At 38.3% G+C, this 11,498-nt stretch overlaps 1 gene segment (V, D, J or C); it reads left to right on the top strand.

Moving 5' to 3' along the window:
* LOC120439891 lies at positions 1–745 on the top strand. The segment is given in 2 exon segments: positions 1–61; positions 155–745. Coding segments are annotated over 2 exon segments (360 nt in total).
* The last annotated feature ends 10,753 nt before the right edge of the window (positions 746–11,498 follow it).

Raw genomic sequence — 11,498 nt, 5'->3', positions numbered from 1 at the left:
TCACAGTTTGATATGATGGACTACAAGACAGGACTGCTGTTTTTAACTCTCTGCTGGGCAGGTGAAGATTTTCACTAGTAATTAGTTGTTTTGCCTTGAAAAATAACAACTTGTGTTGTAACTATGTTATTTTTCTTTTTCATTCGTCTGACAGGTGTTGATGGTCAGACTCTGACTGAGTCTGAACCAGTGGTTAAAAGGCCTGGAGAATCCCACACACTGACCTGTACAGCCTCTGGATTCACATTCAGTGACTACTGGATGGCCTGGGTCAGACAGGCACCTGGAAAAGCACTGGAGTGGGTTGCAAGCCATTATGACAGCGCTAACATCCGCTACTCTCAGTCAGTCCAAGGACGATTCACCATCTCCAGAGACAACAGCAAACAGCAGGTGTATCTGCAGATGAACAGTCTGAAGACTGAAGATTCTGCTGTTTATTATTGTACTCGAGAGCCAGAGTGACTGAAGTTGTTTGAGCAGCTGTACCAAATCCTGCAGTCATTATTCTACTTAATTTATTTTGCATGGCAATTGTAGTATAACGAGGATTTTACTAATGCTACCAAGAAGTTCATATTGCAGATGTGTGGGAAGCTTCTTTACAGTACTTTCAGCCATGGTCTCCTCCAGTTGCATCATGTAAACGATCTCATTATCAGAGGTACCCACAGTTCAGACAGTGTGGTGATTAGATGGTGGTGAGTTAACAAGCAGTTGTTCATATGTGTGGAGATCATTTCAGGCCTCATCAGACATTCCAGCTGTTCAAAGGTAAACAGAAACAGATTTCAATATTCAGATTTCAATAATATTATTATTATTCAATATTATTACATTTTCAGTAATCTATGTACAGTACAGTATACAGTATAGTACAGCTCTCTGCAAAGGTCTTGAGATGCTTCTCATTTCTTCATGTTTTGAGCCACATGTTCTTCCATTTCCTTCTTAACTTTATTGATTTTTCAAAAAGCATTTGCTTATAGGAGTTAAGGAGTTTATGAAAAAAAAAGAAAACAAAAACCATTTTAAACCGGAGAATATTATGAATACAAAAAAGAAGTAGAGAAAATTCACATATTTCCAGTCTGCATTCAGTCAGTAGATTTCATTATTACATTTTTTTAATTGCAGATGTACAGTCCCTTTATTCAAATGGATATAATGCATTTCCTCATAACTGTGATGTATAAGAGGGCAGAAGAGCTCAGATTGGTTCAATTCAACTTCATCATCAACCATGTTCTCTGTAGCTCTGACACTGCTGCTGGCTTTGTCATCATGTGAGATGCTTTGGCCAATTCACGCCACTGAATACAACAGAAATCCTAAATAATTAAGTAAATAATTTAGATTGGATCAGACAAGGTGAAGGAAAACCACTGGAATGGATTTTCTACATATGGTATAGTGGGGGCACTTACCAAAATGATGCTTTAAAAAGCAAGTTCAGCATCAGCAGAGACACTTCTGCTCAAACACTGACAATAACAGGACAGCATCTGCAGCCTGAGGACACAGCTGTTTATTACTGTATATGTTACCACACAGTGGTACAAACCACTGACAGACCTGCACAAATACTCAGCAACCAGCAACACACAACCACACACATGCTGTAATTGTGAATCTGTAATGAGAGCATGAGATACAGAGCTTGTTGAATATTCTATTTTTCAGCCAATATCACAACTCTATTTTTTTTTACTTAATTTTAATCATATGTGGTACAAGACAGGGATGCTGCTTTTAACTTGTTTTCATCTTCATATAGTTTCCAACTTAAAGCAAATTCTTTTTCTTTTCTTTCATAAATTGAAAAGTGCTTACAGTCAGACTCTGATTCTGTTATGTGGAGGCTGTGTGCAGGCAGGAATGGTGGACCCAAAGTGCAGACGCTTGGAGGCAAAAGGTGAACTCAAAAACAGCTTTAATGCTGAACTCAAAAAAGGCAACAAAACTGAGACTCCAAATAAACTCAGGCAAGCAGACAGAACACACAGCATAGTAAACGGTAGATAAGAGTAGATCACAACCCAGACAAACTGAAACACAGGGCTTAAATACATAGAGGGAGCAATCAGGGAATGGGCAACAGGAGGGAAACACAGCTGGGGCAAATCAGGCCTAACGAAACAGGGGAAGCAAAACCAGACACATTAACATAAGACATGGACCTCCAAAGTTATACAGGAAACATAACACAGACTGAACTTAAAAACACAGACTCACAGGCAGGCACTGCAACAGAGGGAACAGAGACATAAACCATAAGACAGAACTCTAACAAAGAAACCAAAGACTGGAAATGATAAATAATATAATAAACTCAAAACTCTGGGTCAATGACCCAGGCATCCTAACAGATTCAGACCCATAAAAGGCCTTGAGAACTGGCTCCTGAAAAAATATCGAAATATGATGCTGCTATTCTACCGCCAATCACAGCCAACGGATTCACATTCAGTAAATCTTGGATGGAAGAACTGAAGTGGTTTGCTGCTGTCACATGTGACAGTGATTACACCCATTATCAGCTCTTACCAGGTTAAGCCAAAGGTTGAACCCAGGGTGCGGACTTACAAACACGAGTTTGAAGCAAATGCAGTCTTTATATACAGTAGCAGTGTATTTAAACAGACAGAAAGGACACAGACTTCTCTGGGAAAATCTGAAACGGGGAGACCGGGAGGGGGGCTGGCAAGCAGGATGACAGTGGCGCCGAACAGCTGAGGCAGTGAAAGGTCTGAGAACAGGCACTGAAGATCACACACAGATAGGTTAACAGGAGGCTTGGAATAAAGATGGTAAATAATGGATTGAGGAGACAAGTGTTACCACAGAGGAATTTGCCTCTTAAGAAACGCTGACCTGATGAAGGCAATCCAGAACAGTTGGGAGAGGTCCTCATCTGAGGCAGCTCCACCCTGGTAACGTCTGCTTATGGAACAAAACACAAAAGGACAAAACAATAACACATAACCCAGCGCCAGCCTGCTCATACTCTAACAGAGCTGACTCTTGCTCACAAAAATAACACAAGTCAGAGTTGTAAAACTGTTTGAATTCTAAAATCACTGTTTAGGGTGAAAACGAATGTTTCCATTTTTCCGGAACACTGGAGGGCAGTCAGCGTGAAGTCTCACCCTTTAGATAACAGCTAGATAAGCAGATGGAGAATTTAGCTGTGATTGCAAAAAAAGTTAGGTACAGTTAAGTACATCCTCAAGTTTTTTCTCCAATGTCTCTTGCGGGACTCAGTGTTTCTGTTGCCTGTCATTTTGGGGCAATAAATTTTGTTTCCAGCAGACAAACAGAAACTTTGCTTTGGGTGATTTTTCACTGTCAATTAAAGATTAAGTTTAGGGGTTTTTTTTCTTTTTTTTTGTTAATACACTTGCTAGTACAAATAATGTCCAATTTTAAGTAACTTTCAAGTGTTATATCATGTACCTTTTTTATTATTTGATTTCTGCGCTGTTTAAAACTAGGAGGTAATGCAAAACTCAGATGTCTTTCACTTCTATGCATTTGACTGTAGAGACAGAATGTGACAAAATGTGACTACTGATCAAAATGTGATCAGTAGTCACATTTTGGTATGATGGACTGTAGAATTGTTGTTTTTCACTCCCTGCTGGGCAGATGAAGGTTTTCACTAGTATTTAGTGGTTTTTGTTGTGCCCTTAAACAGCGGAAATATTGAGGAAAGATGAATGAAGACACTGAAACGCAGCTCTCGCCTTCACTTGTCTGTACAGATTGACTGCCCTTCATTGAACAACTCACAACCATCCAAGGCCAAACTCTTGCCACTCATTTCCTTTTAGATTCCCACTGCATTTTCTCTACAGCAACACAGTCAAAACAACAATGAAGTTATTTTGTTAGATATAAAGAACCGAAGTTCGTACTCAGAAAGGAATTACATTTCTAATCTACTATATTTTGTCTTAAAAAAATACAACTTACTTTATAACTGTGTTATTTCCCTTTTCTTTGTTTTTTTTTTCTTTCTCTTAATTTATCTGATATGTGTTGATGATCAGACTCTGTCTGAACCAGTGGTTAAAAGGCCTGAAGAATCCCACAGACTGATTTGTACAGCCTCTGGATTCATATTTAGTGACTACTGGATGATTTGTGTCAGACAGGTTCCTGAGTTGTAATAATAAGAGATATGATAGTGCTATCATCTATTAGTCTCAGTCAGCTCGAGGCCGGTTTACCATCTCCAGAGACAACAGCAGACAGCAGGTGTGTCTGCAGATGAACAACTGGAAAATTCTGCTGTTCATTATTGTGCTCAAGCGCCGCAGTGCCTGAAGCTGCTTGAGCAGCTTTGCATGATTCTAATTACAGTTTATGTATTTAACATCTTAATTTTAATGTAATGAGGATATTACTAAAACTAATGTTATTGTTACTAATACTATTAAGGTGTCTCTTTTGGACTTGTCTGAGAAGTTTTTGGAAGCTTTTTTTTTAGTTCTTTCAGCTATGCTCTTCATTCTTGTCTCCTTCAATGCCATCAAGAAGATGATTTCATTATGAACGGTACCCACACTTCATAAAACATGGTGATCAGTTAATAATAAACTTTTCATATCTGTGCTGATTTCAGGCCTCATTAGACATTCCAGCTATTTAAATGGATTTTCCAGGTCCAGCTGTAACAACTTTTCCACTCAAATGAAAAGAAACAAAACTACAACACAGTCATCAGACTTATCATTGCATCTGTAGTAATCTTGAAAGAAGGGGTTCATTTTATTATCTGCCTTCTTTTGCTGTCCCTCATATTTCAATATTCTAAGCAAAAACTAGTTATTTTGGCCAAGATATTCTTATAATCAAAATATGTTATTTTACAATCCTAATCAGCACAAATGGTTAATATGACCAGTGTATTCATTTGTGTGAACAGGGTGGCCTGGAGTCAAACTATCCCAGAGTGAAGCACCTCTAAGAAGCATAATAGCACAGAACTCACACGGTCATTAAACTGTTAGTCTGAACAACAACTGATACTTTTTACTATTTTTCATAATTTCCTTAGGGAGTAGTACTAAATTAAATTAAATTAAATTAAATTAAATTAAATTAAATTAAATTAAATTAAATCAAGTATTCTGAATACAATTTTGTTTATTTGTGACCATGATACAATATTATTCATTATTATTATTATTAGCAGTAGTAGTAGTAGTTGTACTTTGGATTTTATTTGAGAGCCACAGTGACTGGAGCTAATTTAACAGCTACACAAATCCAATCAAAATCAATGTTGATTATGTGGGTTTTATTGAAACTGATAATATTTAACCTTAGAAAGATGAGGCAAAAAGAAAAAGAAAGCAAAAAAACACCCAACTTTTGTACAGTAAATTGAATTGCTTAATGCATTGTCCAAGTATCAGGAAAACAACAACAACAACAAAACAAACAAACAAAAATAAAAACCCCACTAGAGGACAGTCAATGTCAAGTTGCTCCCTTTAGAGAACAGTGAGTGTAGCTGTAGTTCACTATGTTAAATTTGTAGAGCAGCAGTCAGAAGACTGTGAAAGTCGGTGTTTATTAAACCACAATGGCTGCGATATTTACAAAGATGCAATAGCCTATATTAGATCGGAGTGTAGAATGAAATGTGTAATAAGCTGTTTCTTTTTCTTTTTAATAGAAAAAAATCTTTATCACATCAAAACAAAAATGATGGGCAGGTGAAACTTTTTGCCGATGCTCTTATGTTTTTTTAATTTATGATAATACTGTTTTGTCATGATTTTTTTAGTTCTGTTGACAGGTGTTGATGGTCAGACTCTGACACAATCTGAACCAGCAGTTAAAAGACCAGGAGAATCCCACAGACTGACCTGTACAGCTTCTGGATATACCTTTGGAGACTACAGCCTGGCCTGGGTCAGACAGGCTCCTGGAAAAGGACTGGAGTGGATTGCTTACATATACTATGGTGATGGCAGCACTTCCTATTCTCAGTCAGTCCAAGGCCGGTTTACCATCTCCAAGGACAACAGCAAACAGCAGCTGTATCTGCAGATGAACAGTCTGAAGACTGAAGATTCTGCTGTTTATTATTGTGCTCAAAATCCACAGTGACTGAAGTTGTTTAAGCAGCTGTACACAATCCTACAGTCCTCATTATGATACATGTATCTTGCATCATAATTGTAGTGTAATGAAAACATTATCCATACTAATACAATTAAACCTAATCCTGAGAGAGGGGATGGGCACATCAAGGCCTGAAGATGAACTTATCTCCAATCTGTGTCGATATATTATCTGATAATAAGGGAGCCAAATCCTTGAAAATTATAATGTAGCAGGAGGCTATAGTCCAACACGGGAAAGAAGAGCAGAGAAAAAGACAAAATATATAAATCCAGTTTGTGAGTCCACAGTGTTTGTCAGTGGTTGATCCTCTCGTGTTTCTTGGTTTAATCTAAGAGATGGATCTTAGGAAGTTATTGTCTGCCCATCGAGGGAAATTAGAGGAAGAATAACTTATTTCTTTAGTCAGCAATCCACAGTCATGTCACTCTCTGTCGCTCTCAACACTCATATTGTTGAATATGTAAGGATCTGATGTTTTCAAATGTCTGACTCGCTTCAGTTAAACTGCAATACAGATCAGAAACTAACCAAAGAGGTCAGGGCAAACTCTGGATTGGACTGGGAAGATTAATCAGGGTTCAAACTTTGTGAGTGATGCGAGTTTTCTGCAGAGCTTTGACTTAACATGTGTCAACCAGAACTTTTTACCTTCAGGTCAAACACTGGAAGAAGAACCTGCTGCTATTCCTCTGTACAAACCTCCAGACCACCGCCATATTCTAGATTCATTTTTAAACAGCTGCTGCTGCTGATTACTAATGTTATTATCAGCAAATATTACTCTCAGTAGCAGTCACTCACTTCAACAGCTCCACCTCCAGAGTTGACAGCAGATAGCAGCTGTTTTTGCAGGTGCAGTGGTGAAATGTGAGATTAACATTTAACGGTTTCAGTCCTGCAAAATCCAAAAAGCAAATTAGTAACCAAAAAAATCTTTCTTCAAGCCAGCAAAACACTGCGCCAGTATTGGAAGTGCAAACATATGGAGCCTCGCAAAGGGCCTTGGGAGAAAAAAAAATTAAGATGAAGGTTTGCAAGATCTCGCAAAACTTACTTGCAAAAGTTTTGCGAGATCTCAAAAAAATAGACTGCATCCTTCGCAGATCGTATTTGAAAGCCGAGACCGTTTATCCTTCATGATCCAATCTATCCCAGAATTCATAGCGCGGCCCAGCTAATTTGTTTCCAACAATGGCGGCAGCTACTAAGTTTTAATATTACTCTTTCTGAGTCACAAAATAAACTTTTAAGATATTTTCAGGTGTGAATGTAGCTGTGTAAAGAAGTTTTGGTAAAGGTAGATTTTTCTTTTTATATTATATACAAACCACCATTCAAATATCCACACGGAACACAAATTACAAACTAACTTTTAAAAAATGGCTTTAATTTAATCCGTCTACAAGGCAAAGAAGTCTGTGATAAAGATCGGTCAGACTGGATGAATAATTGATGGATGAGTAAGAAAACAGGTTCTGTTATGTGTAATAGTTGTGCTAATAGTTTTGCAAAGTGTGTTATAATATAGCAACAACTGAGATACTAGGTGCAATCAGAAGAAACTAATGCGCTAAAATTTTTAAATATTAACTTTTTGTCTAAGTCAGTGTCAAAGCTCAGTATGTGACAACGTAAAATGATTCACTTTCAGATTATATTTTTACTGCTATAATTGTTGTTGAAGTGACATTAAAAACGTTGCTAATTTTTAAGGTTGTGAAAACATTTTAAGACATTTGCTTACACCGAGCATTCATTCTAGCTTAATCACAAAAAGAGTTCACATGAAACCAGTCTGGTAGTACAATGTGAGTCTTAAACCTCTACTTATCTGACTGCAAGGAGCATGACAAAGTGAGCAGATGTCATACAGTTTAACACGATGGACTACAAGAGAGGACTGCTGCTCTTAACTATCTGCTGGCGAGTTAAAGCTAAATGACCTTTAATTATCAATAAAATGCTGCAAAATGAATGAAACTGACTGTTATTTGGTTCCGATTTAATAGTTCATGCCCAGACTGTGACACAATCTGAACCAGTTGTTACATAACCTGGAGAGGCTCACAGACTCACCTGTACAGCCTCTGGACTCTCATTTAGTAGCAACTGGATGGCCTGGATCAGACAGGCTCCTGGGAAAGGACTGGAGTGTATTGCAACTGATACTGATGGTGGCACCAACTTCTACTCTCAGTCAGTACAAGGCAGGTTTACTGTCTCCAGAGACAACAGCAGAGAACAGCTGTTTCTGCAGATGAACAGCCTGAAGACTGAAGATTCTGCTGTTTATTATTGTGCTCGAGACTCACAGTGACTGGAATCAGTGAAGCAGCTGAACAAAATCCTCCAGTGTGACTCAGACATCTGTTTTACATCCCTGTTAAGAAAACAATAATGACATTATTATTTCATTCTAATAATTAAATTATTGTTTTCATATTTATATTGTGTAACCTCAAAGTTATATGGAGTCGACGGTCAGTCAAGTCAGAGAACAGATCAGATCAGGGAAGTATCTGTAATAATCTGTCAGTCAGCAACTCGGGCACTGCAGCACAAAAAAAATCAAACCAACGTCACAAGTCTAGAGAGTTTAAAGTCTACAGCAGTTTTACGCCTGGTGTATTCACAGACTGAAGTGCGCTCTTGTTGTCTGTCCACTGCAGTCAGGATGACTGGTGGAATCCTTCCAGAAACTAGATAAATCATTTACCGTCTGAGTGGTTGTGCAGATCTGGATCCTGAAGATCACACTGGGAGGCTCGCCATCAAATGGAATGACGGGACTTTCCTCATGGAGCTCATAGCTCAATCAAAGACCTGACCTGTATTTGGAATAAAAGGTTTATAGTGTCTGATCGATCGCTTCATATTCATATAATATATAGATAACAAATATCATATTTAGTTTTAAGTAAAGTTCCACTTTACATTCTCTTTTACAGTATTCAAGTGAATAATAAATTCAACAATTAAACAGTAACTGCACTTTGCAGTTACTTAACATCCTGAAAATGTGTCGTACTCTTCAGTTAACAGATTAAATTGTAACTTTTAGCACTTCTGTCTAACCAACATTGTTGCGATACACACACACGTAACACAATTATTAGACAAATAAAATAACAAAAGTTAAAGCTTAAAGTTTCCATAGACCATACACCACAACTAAATTCTGCACAAAAAGTTATTAAATTGCAGTTGTTTCCTCATAACACTAGCAGTGAAATGACAGATAAAGTAGAAAATAGCATTTTATGCATCAACTACTATGATTAGTATCATCAAAAGTAACATCTGCAACTCACAAAGAAAATAAAATGAGCGCAACATTTAATTACTCTTGTTGTGATTCTTTAACTCAGATGGTAAATAATTTAGCTTACCGAGACACGTGGGACAACATTAATTTTGCCGCCACTTCTGCTGATTTCAGCAGCTCTGCCTGACCTTCATCTCACTTTTGAGATGTTAGCCAATAACTTCTGAAACACTTTTTTAACAACTTTTATGAAGCTTTGCTTCAGTCACAGAGGCAGTTTCTGCTGATAATAAAGACAACTTTTTCTTTCCCTTCCAGTTATTTGGAACAACACTCCATGTCAATGCACAACTTCTGGCAGATCTTCAAAATAAAAGCTCCTGCTAGGCACAGCAGGAAGAGTAGAACTCAAACACCTTTTTTCACATCATCGCATATGGTAACAAAATTATAAAACAAATAAAAGAATGATTTTATAACTAAACAAATCACTTACAAATCTTATCTCATTTTAACCCATTTCGCGAGCAGGGTGACAATTTTTTGGAAAGGCTTCTTTGCTTTTGCAAGTGTCATTAAAGCCAGTCTTGCCCTCATGTACATATATTAAAGAGATGGGCTTTGATGATTTCTCAGATTTTTGTGGTATATCTGAAATATATATTTTGGCCTGTTGAAATAAATTCTTGCTGTCAAAGTTAGTAGCTGATTCTTACATATAACAACAATAATCAATTAAAAATATAAATAAATAGAGGAGATTGTAGCAATAGATGGAGCTTCAAGACCTGCTTCATACATAAACAAGGTTTAGGCATTCCAGGATCCAAGGTTGGGGCATTGAGTGAGAGGCCTTCTTGTAATCAATCCAGGCAGTGCACAGATTGGTCAGCCTAATCTTGCAGTCTTAGCTGACTGCTTGGTCTACCAGTAACTGGTGTTTTGCGCCTTTTGGCATTCTTGCCAATCCCTTTCTGTGCCCCACTCATGTATTGACCCATGTGCCTGTTCATCTTAGCCACTATGATGCTTGACAGGAGCTTCTATGTGGTACTGACGCAGGTTATTGACCGGGACCAGTCCCTTCTGGAGGTCCATGAGGATCAGGACTGTCCGGCCTTTGGTTAGCCATTCTGGGTGTGCTGCCAGATGCTCATGGAGTGCAGTAAGCTTCTTCAGCCAGTAGGCGTGAACTATGTCGGGGCCTGGTGCTGTCCAACTCTTCATACTGGAGACCCTATGTCTGCCACTTTGATGGTTACTGGATCCTGTTCAGGGAGGTTGCTGTGGTCTGCTCTCAGATCCCTTAGCACATATGCTCTTCCAGTATTGCTCCATCTCCAGCCTGTTCTCATAGGGTTCCCTTGCCACTGAGAGTACACCTTGGCTGGTTCTATGTATTCCAATATAAAGTAAATATCTGCTAATCACAACATTCTGTTTCTCTCTGATAAGTCAAGCAAACATGTTGGGAAAGCCAAATATGTTATTTTACATAAACCTAATTTAACTAGCCTATATTGTTTTTTGCTCTTTCATTATTAACACTTACCTCATAGTATGTGGCAGTTTTTCACAGCCCTGTTGCAAATCTCTGAGAGGAGGAGTTCATGCAAAAACACAGAGCTTCTTCATCGTCATAACTGCCTGCAGGGATGATGACAGAGAACAGTGGGCTCATCTCAACATGATGGACTGTAGCACAGGACTGCTGTTTTTGACTCTCTGCTTGGCAGGTGAAGAGTTATTGTTGTTGTTGTTGATGTTGTTGTTTTTTTTTGATGGTCTAAATATTTTGTTGCATGCTTTAAAGTTGTGCAAGTCATTCATTTTCTCATTACCTTTATAGGTGTTCATGGTCAGACTCTGACAGAATCTGAACCAGCAGTTAAACAACCTGGAGAGTCTCACAGATTGACCTGTACAACATCTGGAATCTCATTCAGCAGCTACTGGATGTCCTGGGTCAGACAGGCTCCTGGAAAAGGACTGGAGTGGATTGCAACTGATACTAACGGTGCCACCAAATACTACTCTCAGTCAGTACAAGGCAGGTTTACTGTCTCCAGAGACAACAGCAGAGAGCAGCTGT

This window comes from Oreochromis aureus, linkage group 4, assembly GCF_013358895.1.
Source record: "Oreochromis aureus strain Israel breed Guangdong linkage group 4, ZZ_aureus, whole genome shotgun sequence".
In the NCBI taxonomy this organism is placed as follows: domain Eukaryota; kingdom Metazoa; phylum Chordata; class Actinopteri; order Cichliformes; family Cichlidae; genus Oreochromis; species Oreochromis aureus.
This window is presented reverse-complemented; position numbering and strand designations above follow the sequence as displayed.